The sequence below is a fragment of the Neopelma chrysocephalum genome, unplaced genomic scaffold (genome assembly GCF_003984885.1).
Source record: "Neopelma chrysocephalum unplaced genomic scaffold, ASM398488v2 Primary Assembly neopelma1_44, whole genome shotgun sequence".
Lineage (NCBI taxonomy): Eukaryota > Metazoa > Chordata > Aves > Passeriformes > Pipridae > Neopelma > Neopelma chrysocephalum.
Window position 1 is genome coordinate 14537314 of NW_020897703.1, and position 17023 is coordinate 14554336.

The 17023-nt window shown below is 37.0% G+C and overlaps 1 protein-coding gene across 12 annotated transcripts in view; it reads right to left on the reverse strand.

Moving 5' to 3' along the window:
* Window positions 1–9297: 9297 nt before the first annotated feature.
* The window catches only part of MYO3B (myosin IIIB), a 202899-nt gene continuing 195173 nt past the window's right edge, over window positions 9298–17023 (reverse strand). For 11 of the 12 annotated variants that reach the window (XM_027678608.1, XM_027678606.1, XM_027678609.1 and 8 more), the window contains 3 exons: window positions 15061–15167; window positions 14640–14686; window positions 12555–13244 (listed from right to left, as the gene is read on the reverse strand). In XM_027678608.1, coding sequence (XP_027534409.1) covers window positions 13109–13244; window positions 14640–14686; window positions 15061–15167 — 290 coding nt within the window. In that variant the 3' untranslated portion in view covers window positions 12555–13108. Of the gene's footprint in view, window positions 10690–12554; window positions 13245–14639; window positions 14687–15060; window positions 15168–17023 lie in introns of those variants that run through there. The other variant, XM_027678607.1, reaches the window with a different exon arrangement.

Consider the following 17023-nt stretch of genomic DNA (forward strand, 5'->3'; position numbering starts at 1 on the left):
GTTCTTTCCTTTGGCATATGCTGCTCCACTATCATTTATACACTATTTGCAGTGCTCCAAGTAAAGCATCAACGACTGGAAAGCAGCAGAGGAGGGATGTAGGAAAAAGGAAACAGAGCTACACAGACTCTAAACTAACACTGGTCAGATGCCTGAATACAAGCCAGAATTTTAGGAGGGGTCAGAAGCAAAAGGCTAATCATCTAGGTGGAGAGAAAAGGTAACCCCTGAGCAGGCACCACATCAGTGCCAAGACTGAATGGAAAAACTAAGAATGAGCATGGAATCACATATGCCAATGCTGGGCTCACTGATTATGAGAATACCAAGATGAATAGCAGTTCTGAGTGATTGATTGAAGGTGTTTTCATCTCTGTGGCATGTTCTTTTTTTGCTAAAATAACATTTTACTCTACAGAGCCATACAAAGCCACCTCTGACACTCAACCCATACATATATTCGAACTAGATAAGGGGTGGAAACTTTGCCTCTACTTCCCTGTTCTCTCCTGCCACCAGCCAGTAAAGCAATTATTTTTCACAGTTTCCCTTTCTTCTTTTTATAAACTTCTGTCAACTTGCCAAGTTTAACAGTGACAGAGTATGTAAGGATATAGCAGCCAGGTGTGTAGGGAATATTCAGGATATTTTTCTAAGTAACAGGAGTGCAGCTGTTGAGCTGGGGGGAATTATGGAAATTGGATCAACAAGCAAAATCTTGTGACAGCCCTGAGTAAGAAGGTGGTCAAACTGTGCAGTGAGTGTATTGGGAGGAGCTTTAGTCACTATGAGCACATCATCTTTAAAGCATTTATCTTCACAACTCCTCTATAAAGAGATACTAGGTTATTATTGCATTTTTATCAAAGGTAACACAGGGGGACCACTGTGTCATGTCACAGTGTCATATATTGTCCTATGTCATATATTAACCCTACTGAAGAGTAGGGAATTGGACTGACGAGCAGAGGCACATGACTTGGGACCATATAATATGATGTTCCACCTCATTTACCTTGCAAAATCCAAACTCTTTTCTATATCCCTCCTATCCCCCCAGTTTCATGTCAGTTCTTCTGACACTTGAACATTCTTTTAGGAACTTTGAACTATGAGCAGATGTTGATCTTTCTGTGGAAAAGACAGACAAAGACTAAAGCCCAGACAACCTTGGACAGGCAGAAAGGCAGCAATGAGACTGTGTGGAGAAAATTAGGAGACAAACATGCAGCCTGTGCAAACAGAGCAATAAGCCAACATGCCCACAATACCTATATTTCTACTCTTCCTGGTGGACAGTGATTAGAGCATAAGGTAAGTAAAAAACTAGAGCCTAACACCTTTGTTTTATAAGGACAAAATACACATTAGGTGGGCTGTACTGAACAACCAAATGTGCCTCTATAACTCTAACACTGAACATACTGAGCAGAAATAACTAGATACTTGCTTACCTTTACAGCCCAGACTTCCTCTGCTTTAGCAAACTCTTCACTACAGGATTCTGTCCAAGCTCTAGCTTCACTTGCCAGTCATCAAAACAACCACTCTCAATGGTGCTGACCTCCCCTGCAGAAAGATCTGCAAGCTTTGCTACTACACAACTTTGGGAATTAAGTAATACTACTATCTGTATTTCCTTGATCTCATGCACAGGAGCAGTTAGTAGAGCTAATTTTCCCCCACCTCAAGTAGACTCTCTCTATGCTAGTTTTTTCCTCCCCTCAGTCAGTGTTCCACCAACCTTTTCCAGTGAACCCTTCTACCACTGTGTATGATCAAACATAGAGAATCTGATGCTTTGGAAATATATGAGGCACAAACACACAACCATATTCCTGGATCAGCCAAGTTTTGAGACACTGTTTTTCCTTTACCAGCTTCTTGTTAATCCATGTTTGGCTGGTTCCCTCCAACCATCTCACAGGCATTATTTATGAGGTGTCTGGCATGTTCAAATCACGGAAGTCTGCAGAGTACAAAAGGGGAATGAAAGTTTGGGGTATTTTTTACTCTTTACCATTCAGGACAATTTAGAGAATGTGGAAAATTATTTCTATCTAACCATTGTTCAGCACCCTTTCAGCATATCTGAAGTTTCAATCCAGGTTTTGCTCCTGTCATTTACCAATATACGTTGATATACAAAGAGCTAAATGAAGACTCATAGGATATTGAGAACTAGCTTGTATTTCTGTCTCTCCAGAGTGTATGTGAGCTATTGTTATATATGATTTTCCAGCTACTGATGAATTATTTTGTCAAAACCAAAACCAGTGTGATTTTAATGAAAGTACTTGGATTTAGTCTGGCTGAGCAGACAGATTATGTATTTAATTGTAAATGGGCTGTAAACATCTGAGATCTTTACATATGGAGAAAATAATAGTATCTATATTTAGATATTTGAGAGAAGCATAGGTTTTTACAGGATTGAGCTGGAAAAATCAAAGCGATATATTTTGATCTCTTGGTATTTTTCTGATATCTCTTGGTCTGCTTATTTTGAAGGTGAAAACATGAATGTATGTTAGAGATATCCACCTCTGTGCAGTTTGTTTAAAAAAGCAAATAATTTCTTGCAACATAATGAACCCCAGTAAAGGCAGAAAATAAGTTTCATTTAGACTACATCATTAATACTGAAAAAAACAACTTCCTCAGATGAAGGATTACCACTGTTTTTGCTTCAATATGCTTATAAATATGAAGGATAAATCACAGCAAAACTATTTACATCGAGTCATCTAGTAGCATATTTATAGAGAGATGTTTGGAGAAGTGTTTGCTAATTAAACATACTATTTATCACCTACCTATGATTTTTATTACCTGCTCAGTAGGCTACCTTTCTGGAGTTAAATTGCTAAATTTCTAGCATACTGAACAATTACTGTTTTTGAAAATTATTGATTTTAATTATTAATTTTTTTTCCTATTCTTGTGTTGGTCTTTACTGTAAACTTATGACAGGAAACATTTTTTCCGAAGCTTATAGTAAGATATAAGATAGTGGGTTTAATGGTTTAAAAACCTGATACTGATGAAGTACTGCAGGTTTAGAAAAAAAATGTAATTTTGTGTTCTAAACAAACCTACTTGTAGTCACAGTAACTATACCACTTGCCTTCTCAAGAAGCTTCCAAAGCATCTTAAAGTGGTTTTTTCTACCATAGGTGTTGTATGCATCTTAAGACACTCTGCAAGATGGTTTAATGCTTTATTAGAGTACATGATGAGGATAATCTTCAAAATTTATTAAAGGTTGCCTCTACCATGAAACCTAATGGTTCATGTCTTTTTTCCCCTCTCTCAAGTAGCTTCCTCTCTTTTCTTCTAAGTCTCTCTCATAGAAGTTTTCTACTCCATTGCTCCCAAGTCCATTAATTTTTCCCTTATCAAAGACCATTAATATTTCTTTCTTCATGTCCATCTTTTAAAATTCCTCTTCCAAGTGTCACCCAGAAATTGGATACAACAGAGATTAGCACTGTAGGAAGCCACAGGGTAAAACAGGAAAGCTTTGCCCTCTCCGAAATAACAAATTATGTGCTCTCCATTTGGTTCTGTGCAGCAGTTGGAAGAAGCAGTGAAGTTGGCACCTTGTCACTGCACTGTGGCAGAGACAATGAAGAATCCACCTCTAATTCGTTTTGACACAAAAGAAGACAGAGAGAAAAACCATGACCACCTTGATCTTCATTCCCCCTTCCTGTGAAAGCAGGATGACAGGGATGTTTCCTGCATGTTGTGACTGAGCAGAAGAAAAGGTAACAGAAGTTTCAGTAGGAAATACTGAACATTCCCTAATAGTCCTCAGATTATTGTCCATGGCTCAAAAATACCTTAAAAGAAAGAAAAGTAGCCTTTAACTCAGTCAAATCAATACCTGTCATAAACACTACTTTTCCTTTGAAAGTTTTATCACTGTAATTTTAGCTTGTCAGCAACATTTCCAAGTACCAAGCGTACTTCTCTTAGAATCAAAGCAAAGAAATACTTATATTCTCAGAACTTCCACCTGCAAATTAAAAAAAGAATTAAAAAATGTAAACCATAAATAGAACAATGACTGGAATTTCTTTCTGAAAATACTGTACTGAGCTATAACGAGTTTCGAATAGAGAAAACTCTTTCAAATACCTTAAACCTAGTGGTTTAATGACAGGTATGCTCACCTTCTTGACTTGTAATGTTGCACAGGGAGTCCAGAGTGTTGTCCTTTTTGCACGTTACCTCCTATTTTCTCCATAATTTGCATATACACTCTAATAATCATTGGGAATTTCCAGCTTAAGTGAAAAAACAGCAGATCTAAGTTCAACAAAGGTAGCCATCTCTAACAATCTCAGCAAAGACAACACAGCTGGCAGCTGAATTTTACCAATGGGGCCTCAGAAACAGGGCTTAACAATTTTGTTTAGGATCACAAGTTCCCCACCAACACTTGAGCCACAGAAGAATGCCCATTAGCTGCTATAAAAGCAAAATTGGTAGGGCTTTGTGATTCGGTAGAGGGCCTGAAAGGCACATACAAGCAGACGCACACCAACACATGGGCAAGTAGTATAAATTCTTCAATTTGAATAATTTCCACCCTTTTTTCTTCCTCTTTCTAATATGAAATCGTGTTTTGTTTCAGTAAAAACATTTTGCTGCTCTACATTTAATCATGTTCATGTTTCTTTCTGTTTAGCTCCCACTAGTCTCTTTACATAGCATTCAGTACAATTCTATATTGTGAAGAAAAAAACATTCTGTAGCTAGAGTTGTTTTGTCCGTCTGTTGTTTTCTTTAATCTTTTATTTGATGCATGGAAAGATGCTAACCTTCCTGTGCTATCTTAACCACAGTGATCTGGGAGCAAAGCAAATTAGATTTACTAGATATGTTTCTGTTGTCATTATTAAACTTCATATGCTTTGCTATGTAGGCAACGTGTTTTATTTTTCTTAACCTGAAAGAGGTTTCTGTCTTATTGTTGCAATTTATTAAGGGCAAACAATCTAGGGCTTATAATAGGCCTGTAGGCAGAACAAAGCCCTTGTCAAATGGAAGGGTTGGCTGCTCAGCTGGGTAGCATGTAAATGTGCAAAAAGAACTGTTCTGTTCAAAGACACTAGACATGCTTTTCTAAATAAAATATCTCATATAATTGAGAGTTGCCATTTAAGTGTTGTGTTGGAAATGTTAATTTTAAAAAATTAATTTAACTGAAGAAATAGTGCTGCAGTGAGTATTTTTTGTAAATGGTCACAATAAACAAAATCCCACCTATCACTAAGGCTTTTATTAAAACCTGAACACTGTAGGTTTCTCAAATGGCAGTTTACTGTCATTTTATAACATCACGTTATGCAGGTTAGGATAAGTTCATTGACTGCTGTACTCACCTTGGCAGATTGTGTAAACCTGATCTTATCCAAGAGGTATTTTTTGTTTTAATATAAGAGATCACTCTGCCTGTTTCTTTTTTAAAAAGTAAGACAGTTTCTCATTCTACAGTTCATTTAAAATTTCTCATTATGTGCCTCCTTGCAAGAGCTGAAATTAAAATGACAGATAAAGATAACAACCTAATAGGCATTTTTTTAATGCACTGGTCCACTTGGGCACAAGCAGTTCTTTTCTTCCTCTGTTGAAATGTATAATGAGGACAGTATCATCAATTAGATTTTTCACTTTAACTTTTCATAATGTTTCCAGACTTCTCTATTTGGCAAAGACAATTGGGACAGATTTCTTTATTTTTTCCTCTGGCCCAAAACTCAAAACCCCCCACTTCCCAAACTGTTACCACCGAAGAGTTTATTAAATGGCTGAAAAAGACAGCTGGTCCCACCATCTGTTAAAAATTTTCAGGGGCCAAATGAAACAGGTTACACCTTTAGCCATGCCAAGTCTTCCAATACCCCCTCCCTCTCACAGCCTGTGGAGGGCTAATCTGAATTTCACGCTCTGATTTTGCTATTGCTAATGTCTGAGCTTCTTATATGCGCTTCTTGTAGTTGCTTATATTAGTTCTCTAGCAGTATCAAAAGCTCCCCTCTCCTTTCAAGCTAGCTCATTTGCAATCAACGGAATCCTGGGTCTATAGTCTCCTTTACAATAAGATACTGTACCTTGAAGGAAACCCACAGAGAAACCAATATCTGACTTTTTGGAGCAACAGAGAAAACCAAGAGTACATTTCTGTTGTTTTGCAGCCACTTTTCTATAAATGCTAATGGAAGTAATTCAGATGTGCCAACAAAGACAGAATCTGCAACACACTGCAGGTGTGAGGGGGCTGAAACAAAAGGGATGCTAACCCTAATGGTATTTCTTGTCATTAACAATTCTTTGATGTTCATACTCGAGGCTCTCTTTTATCTTGTAGTTTTTCAGCCATCTTTGTTAACATGCAGTGCAACTAAATCTTTTTTTCCCTAACCTTTAAAGACATCTGCAAAATGTTTATGCTAAGTTAGTTTCCATAGCATCTATCTGCAACACACATTGAAGTAAAATGAGATAAAGCTTGCAAGGTTATTATTAAAACATCAGTAAGTTCCTATCATTAAGTGAAAGGAGCAGATCAATAAAAAGAAGCTCTTAATGTTACTTTAATAAGGATGAGTTTTTTGTAACACGACTGAGGATTAACTTCAGTGTAACAGAAGCACTGTTTATAATAAAGTAGCTATGTTGATAAGAACCAGTTTGTTTTACTTGTACTCATTAAAAACTATCTGTAAGTTCCAATAATAAAAAGTAATATATTTAAGGACATTCTAATTTTCCAGAAGGGATTTCTCTACCACTAAGCGGGCAGTGGCATTCAGTCAAGTAGCTGTAGGTGGAGATTCTCCATATCCATCTGTCTTTCCATGACTTACAGATGGAAAAACGCTGTGTCTTTTAAAATGTTCAACTCAGTAGGATGACAGTAAAATGAAATGAACAATCAAAGCACACAAGATGCCAATCTGAGCTACTGCACAGCACTACTAGCAAACCCAGCGTTTTGCTCTCATCCCATCAGTCGTGTCCTGTTAGATCACATCCCATTTTATCACAGTCTGTTGCATTATTGTTGCAGCATGCTGGAATGTTAAATGAGCAACGTAATCAATCGATACCAATTTCCAATTGGAATTCAGCTGTAAATCTGCACTGAGTCGAAAATGCTGCAGATTGTAATACAAGTTAGCAAAAGATACAGTTTTATGAAGCCTCACACTTTGTTTTTCTTTCAAAACTTCATTTCTATCAGGTTAATTTAATGAAGTAAATTGTCTGTGCCTGCATTAAGTATAGCACTTATCTTTGAATGTGGATGTAAGCTTCCATCAAACTAATCCTACAGAACAATTTCTTCTTTTACAACTTACTTTCATCCTGCATAAGGCATAAAGGTAAACTAGTAACAGTGCAGTTAATATACTGTCTTGTCCCAGGTCTCAGCTGTATGGATTGACGGACCAAGCGGCTGCTTTTGTTTCATCTCCAGCACTGAGTAGTCTTAGAAATGTGTATGGGAACTGGAGATCTTAGATAACTGACAATTTTATGAAATAAATGGATTTTTTTTTTTTTGCAATAGCACTGAGGAGTGCTCATTCCTGGGGTAATATAAATGACAAAACTAAAAGTTTCTGGTTTTGCCATCTCAGTAAGAGCCATTTTGTCATAGAAGCCTTTACATAATCTCTCCAGTTGCATAACTGTGTTAATTTGTTGCTTATAACAGGGAGCAGCAGCAAGAACAAAACCCACTGAATAAACCATGTCACACAATTTTGTGGAAGTACCTCCTCTCTGTTCCTTTCCCTTTGCCCCAGTGTAGTCTCTCCATATCATCATTTCCCAGCTATACAACAATGCTGTACTCCAGCACTCAGCTGAGGATCACTTCCACCAGAACCTCAAGATCCTGCTATCCCTGTCCTGGCCTCAGCCATCTCCACCAGTGCATTAGACAGCATGGGGCCCCAGTTCTGCTATTCCAGTTTCAGATGGATCTTCAGCAGAGACCTGCCATGATCAGTAGCACAACAATTTTTGGAGACAGCTGTGACAGGCTGACCTGCCTGCCTGCCTTCCAGCTCCAAACTCCAGCCCAGTGGGTGACATCCAGTCTTTGTTGTGGCGATATTACTTTCACTTAGAGATCAAGATGAGACTTTTCACTGGTAATGGGTCAAAAATGGGGATCTGGATCTTTTGCAGAAAAAGCACACATGTTGACCTACCTACTTGCCATTCCCATTTGCCAACTATCTTATAAAATACTAGTTACATTACTGAAAAAATAATAATACCTTTCTGCAATTTAATTAAAAAAATAAGCCTGCCAAACAAAAGTAAGGAATTTATCTATTAGTGGCCTGATCAATAATATGTTATCTGGTTTCTGGAAACATTACTCCTAGATGTGTTTTTCACTAATCTGCTCCTATGTCCTTTAGCATCACAGCATGAGTACTAAAATAAACAGTTCCCTGATAACACAATGTATATCTTTACTGTTCTGACATTGGATTTATACATGTAATAAAATAATATCCAATAATTCTTGACAAATCCATTAAGATGAGTTAGGCATCAGCCTGTGTATTTAAAAACACAGGGCTCTATTATTATGAATTGTCAACATCCTCCCTTATCAGTTCCAGTGCCCAGCTCGAAGGAGACACAAAGCCTCTCACTGAGTTCTGTAATCTTTAGCTCTGACTCAGAGGACTGCTCCTAGCCTTTGGTTTTCACAGCATCCTGTGCTACTTTTGTCAGTCTGGGAGTACTGCACTGTTGTCAAGCAGAAACATTTTCTGTTAAATAAGCATTCTGCTACAACTCCTCCTAGGGTGAGTAGTGTTAAAGACAAGGCACGTTATTGAAACATATTTCCAGTGTTAACAACAGAACTGACATTACTTCTCATATTTTGTTGTCAGAGTTACAAGCAGGATGGATAAGTTTAGTACATGCAATGTTTTGTGCATATATCGGTATTAAAACTACTTACCCTTTTCTCGTGGGATGATATTTTTGTGCCATATGGCTTCATTTTTAATTGTATGTACTATATATATATGGTTAACCTGAAGACATTTAAAAATGCCAGAGCTTGGCTGTCTCTCAAAATTCTCCTTCTGTTTTGAGACAATCAAAAATGGAATGAGAAATAAGAGTGTGGTTCATCATCATGGCTAGGCTTCGCGAACGAAGATTTGGGAAGGGCTCTACCCACGTTTCTTGCAAGCGCGTTGGTGGCTAAAATAGACTTCAGTTATTTATCTCGTTGCTAACTATTTTACAATTAAAAAAGCAATATCCCTATACAATTACAATTCTTAGAACAGGAGGGGATAAACATTCAATTGTAACATTACTTCTTTTTTTTAAAAGGTGAAATTTTTGAACTGGGACTTAAACCCCATTTCACATCAATTTTTATTTGTAAAACAGATAGATAGTAGTACCACGCAGTTTTTAGCTTTACATTATTTACAGCCATATTTTATCAGCTTCTAAGGAACAAGAAGTCCTTGGGTAGCCTGATAGGGGCCACTTAAAAGACCTTCAGTGCACAAAAGCCCTTTCCACAAATCTTACAGTGTATGGGTGAGGGAGGTCACAGTGGGGGCAAATTTAAGATGGCTGCAATTTACTCCTATTCTAAGGTTCCTTTATGTTACTAAAGTGATGTAAATGTTTAAGTCAGAAGCACGTTTAAAATTACCAAATGAAAGGGGCTAATCTCCAAAAGCTCCCTGCCCGATTTTTTTTGGCACAGAGAGAAGTTTTTAAGCTGCCATAACTGAAAGGCAGAAATTGTCCTCAGCAAGAACCAGTTTCTAGTGCCATTAAGCTCTACAGAAGAAATCTACTAAAATCCCTTGTTGAGCTTCACCCTTTTCTCTCCCATCTGCTGAAAACTGTTTAATATATTACACACTGCCTAAGAAATTTTATTCTTCCTAACAGGATTTAAACTCTTCACTTTTATAAAATATTAACAACAGGATATGTTATGAACTATTAAGCAAAATACATTAATATTTCAGGATAATATACATGAAAAGAAATAAATCAGAACAATGCTTCAATGGTATCAAAACCAAATGAGAACATCTAAGCAATTTACATTGATATGCTTCCACTGACCAGGATGTCACACTGACATGCCTCCCGTACTCCTTTTCACACGCAAATCAACCCAAACACACACATCTATGAATGTGGTTAACAGAAGTTCAACTCTTTGGCCAGTCTCACTGTGACTCCACGGCTCTACAGCAAGGCTTTTAATAATCCAAAGGCATATAAGTGCTCTAAAATCAGAATGAGAGAAGACAACCTCACAGAGCTTATCTGGTGAGGGTAAAGTGAATTATCAAAAACAAACGAGGAAAGGGGGATAAGCTAGGAAAGAATAAAATGCGCAGACTGACTGTGTGCACAGTGTTTAGCCAAGAAGTAACAAGAACGAAAACACACTACTCAACAGCAGGTTTTAGATAGTAACTTCAGTATAAAAGTATTAGTGACATTAAACTAATTTTAAGAAAATTATAGCAGATGTAGATAGTGGAATTGCATATAACAAGGAAAATATTGTATTTTACCCTTTCCATGCAATTAAAGGCTGCTTAAAATCTCTTTGAAGTCCATTTCTGATGGCTGAGATAGTTACAAGCTTAACATTTGGAAGAAGAAAAATAAGGAAACCTAAAGGATGTACTTAGAGAGTGTTTGCATTTTGCCTGTGCTTTACTATTTAATGTTGTGAAGCTGTTCTTGTTAACTCGGGCCCTCATTCAGGAAAGCACTTAATCACGTGTCAAAATTTCATTGATTTCAGTGGGACTTAGGCTTTGGCTTAAGTGCTTCCCTGAATTATATATTATTTTCACTCTCCCTTTATCTTTATGAAATTAATACAACTACTCAGAGTAATGTATTACTTAGTGTAAGGTTGGTTTTTAGACATGTGACATAGCACCTAACTGGACACCTCACTACCTTAAAAACTAAAACAATTGATAAACTATGCATAATAGTGATGTGAATTGCAGTAACAATAAAACTTCATTTTCCTAAATAGTTTTTCAAAAAGGACAGATGTAACCAGAAATCATCAACATTGCTAGAACTCTGTGTGATCTATGCCAAGGTAAGAGTAGAGTAAGTCATTTCACTATTTCAAAATAATGTGATTTTCCATCTAGATATGTTACAAATTAATGGAGAACTTATACATTTCATAGGAAAAGAAAAGTTACATAATTTTTGGTGAGGTATCATAATAAATAATAATTTTTGTTAAATTTTGACAAAATGTAAAGAAATTGATCTGTACACATATTAAACATGCATTCATATTACTTGCCATTTCTATTTGTGCTGCATTTTTTAATCCCATTAATTCATCCGCAGTTATTCACCAATTCCCTGTTGTTTAAGGAGTCCCTAAATTTCAAAGGCTAAGTGCCTTTAAAGTACATCTACCCAGATGCACATCAGAGGAGAATGAGGAGTGAACTAAAAGACTTCAATCTCTAGTAGGATTTTAACTTTCAGCTTCAATTTTCTGTCACATTTTGGGTGAAGAATGAGTGAAGAATTTTTCTTCCTGGAATCCTTTGCTCATCCTCATCTGCCCCTGCCTGACTTAATTTCTGTGTTTATTTGGAAAAACAAAGCTTTTATGGAACTATCTATTTAATTACCTTTCCTTCTTTTGAACCCTATTCTGGCTTAGGGATGACCTGATTGTACTTTGGATCTCATTTCTCATGCCATCTTTCCTTGTGCTGTGGTCAAAAAGATGATGCCAGTGAACCCTGATGGTAAGAAATTATGTTGCTTAAGGAAGAGGTCTGAACTGCACTTCCAATAGGAAGAAGGTCTGTTAGCACTGATCAGGCTAAACCCATTGGAGGGGAGATAAAAACAAGGATCATAACTAAGTCTGTATAATATATGGTCAAATTTAATCAGTATGGTTTTTCAAAAAATGAATCATTTTGAGCAAATGTGTAAAGCAGTAAATGTGAACGTTTTATTTCAAAAAGTTTTTGACAAGAGCTTTTCTGGAAAAGAAGCAAAGAATTGTCACAGGTCAAAACTGTGTCTCTGAAACAGAAATAGTCAGCTTCTGCCATGGAAATAGAAGTAGTTGGCTTCTGCCACAGAAATGGCAACCGGAAAAGAATCTCAGTGTTCTATACAAAGTTACAATTGTTTCATTAAAGATTTGCAAAGAAAGTGAAAAGCAACTAGGAAAATTTGCAGGTGACTTTGTTTCCCTCTGCTACATATAAGAGGTCTGTGAAAATCAGTTATCACCGGAGCCCAGAGATACAGGTTGAGAAATAAGTATTTGCATGGATAACAAGAATAATTCATACTGATGGTTTCTGTCACAAGGACTATATGAAGCAGTGTGTGAAACGTTAGTTTTAAAACTGTTTTACTTCTTATATTTGAAATAATTCTCCAAGCTAAACATATATAAACTAATACTTTATAAGAAAACTATTTACAAGGTAAACTGAGACACACTTATATTTTAGATGATTTTACTCTGTACGTTTTTGCAGTGTTAGAAGCCATATACAGCACAGAAAGTTGTAAAGAATAATGTTTAATACCAGTCTAATGAAATACAAAACATTTTCACTATGACTCCAGATTAAAATTTTTAGTACAGAGTTCTTTTAATCCAGTTCAGTTCCTTGATCTTACTTTTCACACAGCTTTACCAGCAGTTGTGCCAGCACAACAGAAGGGATGACACAGGGAGGGAACAGCAGCCAGGGGAGGGGGAAGCAGGAAAGAAGGGGTCAGAGTTGTATAAACTAGCCTTGCGGCTAAAGAAACGTGTCCATTATCAACATCAACACGTACAGGTAGTGCTGCTCCCCTTTACTGGAATTGTTTATAGAAATACAGCTAAATGAAATACTTTACAGCTGCAAACCCAGGTTTAAACTAGTGAACTAATGTTACTGGCAGAAATGTTATTTTTAATATATTATATAAACACACATGCACAAACTTAATTGGAAGAGATTATCAGCAGAATACTCTTACCAGTATTAGTCAATAGAGTAAGTGAGGTTCAGCTTTGAGCAAAAGACACACGTCTCGAAGAAGGAGGAGATGGGGAACTAAGAAAACTGTCATCTTCAGGAGTAGATTCAACAGCTGACAATGATTCGTAATACTCATCCTCTCCATCCAGCACTTTGATTTGGCTTGAGGAAACAAACAATATTTATAAAGTTAAAATTTAGTTCTGTCAGTATCTTCAGAAATAGAAACTTCTCTGCGGATGTAAAAATGAAGAGTGCTAGTATAAGAAAGGAAAAAAAAAGATGGGATGATTTGATGAGAAAGATACAGCTTTTATACATACTTTAACTACTATTACTTTTTGATTATTATACTCTGAATGGTCCTGAGGATCAGTGAAATGCAATACAGTCATTCAGTTTGTGCGTACAGAATGAGAGAACAAATATTTATATCCAATGGGCATTTACTTTGAGCAATGTGGCTTTTTTTTTTTTTTTTTTGTCTGTGTATGTTCCACCAATTGGCCTTTTTAGCCACCAACACGCTTGCAAGAAACGTGGGTAGAGCCCTTCCCAAATCTTCGTTCGCGAAGCCTAGCCATGATGATGATGTTCCACCAGTAGAGTATGATTTTTGTATCATATTTCAGATGATGGTTTGCTGTGAATATGAGCCAAAGACTACACCATCAATTTTTGGGGAAAGCCCTGTTGACAGCAAGGGGCTTTCATTTTCCTGTGATGTATGATGAGCACTGCAGTCCCACGTTAGTGTTTTTATTCCCATAATACAAACTTTTTTAAACTAAGGGGAGGGAGATAAAATAAACCAAATCTTGTGCAGTTATGCAAAATTTTGGGTTTTAACCTTGACTCAAAGACCTCCTATTCATAACGTTATATTCAGAAGATTAATAAAAACCAGAGGACATAATACAGAAAGTTCTTGTATATGTTTGTAATAAAATGCATTTGCAAGAAGACCAAGCATCCATCCTCTGTGGTCTATGTAATCAGGCAAGGAAATATTCTGGCAATTCTATAGGAGCCAGTCTGGCTTTTTCTACCTATACCAGGTGATAACTGCTCATGTAACAATGAGAACTGACTCAGTTCAACAGAGAAGGAGCAACTCCCTTCTGGGCTGAGTGGCCTCTCCATCAGTTCTTCAAATGTGCTCCCCCAGGAGGGCAGAGGCCCATCTAATTGTGCTGCTGCAAAGCTGGCAGGGCTCCTGGCCAAGTTCTAGGTCACAGAACTTCAGTTCAACACCCTTCCTCTGGCACCCTTCACTAGTGCTAAATGCACTTAAAAATATGAAGAAGCTACTTTTTTGGTAGTAATAGTAGAGAGAGCTGGGGAGCATGTTTTGTAAGAATCAGTTCTAGTGTCTGCAGACAGCAGTTACATGCAAGTTTTACATTTGCTTCTGCAGAAAATGTCCAATGTCAATGCACAGAAATATGTTAATTGTTTATTTTTAGAAACCTCTCTAGAAAGTTTTGCATATTCTGTAATATCACAAAGGACTTCTTCTGTTTACAGTTGCTTAGAACTAAGAAGATAGATATTTACCCAAGTTTTCTTGGCTTCCTCTTGCTCCCTTGATATTCTAGAGTTCCCTGTGGAGAGGGCCAAGAACACACAGTCAAAGCAAAGCAGCAAGTCGTTAATTTTTAATTCAAAGTGATTTTGTGTTGAATGCAAGCAGATGCTGATAATATCAGAAGTCACAGCATAATTTTTTTGATCAAAGGGCTCAAGTGAGCCTGATGAAGCATGCATCTTGCTCGTCTTTGATAAACCACATCAATTATTCACCGTGAAGGCAGACATCCTGACATGAAAGCAACAGATAAAGAGCATAAGCACATGTTCAAGACGAGAGCAGAAGAACGTGGGGGTGGGGCTGGAGGGGCTGAAACAGGTATTAATAACAGAATTATTAACTGGAAACAAAGCCAGTAAAACAGCTTTATTGCCACTTTGAACTCACATTTAACTGGTTATAGTACATGTTGTCCTCAGGGCTATTCAGCATTTTGGGCTGCTGACATCGTCGACGAGGTGTTCTCAGCTTCTGTTCAAGACAGTTTTCTGAACCTACAGTAAGATAACACAATTTAGTTTTAAGCTGTGCCAGGTGCTGTGAACGTCTTAGCGCATTTTAGTCTATAAACAGTCTTTTCTTCTGTCCTATTTGGTCCTGGATTTATTAGCAAGTTCTATCCAAAGTAAACAGAAACTCAGGGATCTTTGTTTTCTCTTTTGAAACTTAGTTCAAACACAAGTTTTTAAGCAGAACTTCATTTTTACTTTTTAACATTTTTTACTCTTTCATATATCTATATCCCATGGCTCCTTATTCCTTTCACACTTTATCTTAGTATCTTCTGTTATCTAAGCAGGAAATGAGGTATATTGTGCCTAGCTAGGGATATATCATTCAGGAGCAACAAAATCGTTTTTCTACAGTAGACAAGAATAAAGCCTTTGGACTGATGAGACTTCGTCCATTATCATCATTTTTATTATATAAAAAGGCTTCCTTCTTGACATGGCTCTCTATTTAATCAGAGTAACAGGACTGGTTTGGAATTACGCTTTCTTAATATAATTTGTGATGTGCTATAAAGTAACAGTTGCTTAAAGTCATCTGGAAAGCAGAGTTTAAAGATGAAGGAAACATTTCAGAAGGGTTTCTGAAAAGAACTAACAGCTTTTCTTTTTTTTTTTTGGGGGGGTATTAAGGAAAAAGGACATTATGATGTGCTGTACTCTATTTTACCAGGCATTTTCTGTGGCACATCCTCTAGATTTCCAGGATAACTATTTTCAGGATAACTAAGTTACTAAAAGACAGTGTGGGGGGTAAGAAAGGGTCATTCAAATAATTCTTCCGATGCCTTTGACTTTTCTGATATTTCCCTGTTAAAAATTATTTTAGTGACAGGATGAATAAAAACAGATTTTGGTGGCACTGAAGGAAAAATATACATCTTATCACATATGCATTCCACACTGCACAGGGAACTTGTTCCAATACAAAAGACCAGCACAAAGATCAAGTAGCACATTGGTTCCTTTAAGCACTTCAAAGCTGAAGTTAATATGGCCTGTGCAGATGTGGGACTCCAATCTCACAAATCCACTGTAAGATCTGGCCTCAAGGAGCAGGTAACATTACAAAGGAGGTTTATTATACACCCAGGTTTGCAGTTGGTATCTGCAATCTGAATGAGGAATGATGGTTGAACTTTGGCCTTTTGAGCCAAAAGACTGACTGTCCTGGGAGATTTTTCTCTTTTTCACTGTCTTTCTACCTCTAAACAGTAAAATTTGAAAGATAGTAGTTTCCTCTCAGTGTGTGACTGCAATGTCTGTGTGGGAAAGGAGCACTTGTTCCATTCTATCACAACGCCTCAGAGGGATGGGTGGGTTAAATGATCACCAGGACACTGACTGCAGAGCTGGGTCTAAAATTCAAAACAATTCTGTAGAGAAAGGTTATATTTATCCAGTAATACAAAATAACTTTAAAATAATACACTCACACTGCTTGCTAATTTATTATCCAATGCTTCAATACTTTATACTTTCAAGTTCAGTAAACCTTTATGCTTTTCCTAAAGAGATTGTGATGGTTGAGCCTGAAACTTTGCTATTTACCTGTATCGTGAAAAACCAGACAAGGTAGAAGCTGTACCAGAAACTACTTCTGGGAAAACTGGGTGCCCAAATAATATCTGTGTCTTTGAAAAGTTTTTTCACTATGATTTAGATAGGATATAGATGCAATTTTGTTCTCTCTGAAGTCTCTGCAAGTTTTGCAAATGACCTACCATAACTACATTCTAGTCTCTCTCTGCTCTGAAAGTTACTCAAATTGATCTTAGAGCTTTCTGTCTCAGGACAGCAGAGTCCACAATTTTTGCAAGCAATGTTTTCAGTCACAAGGC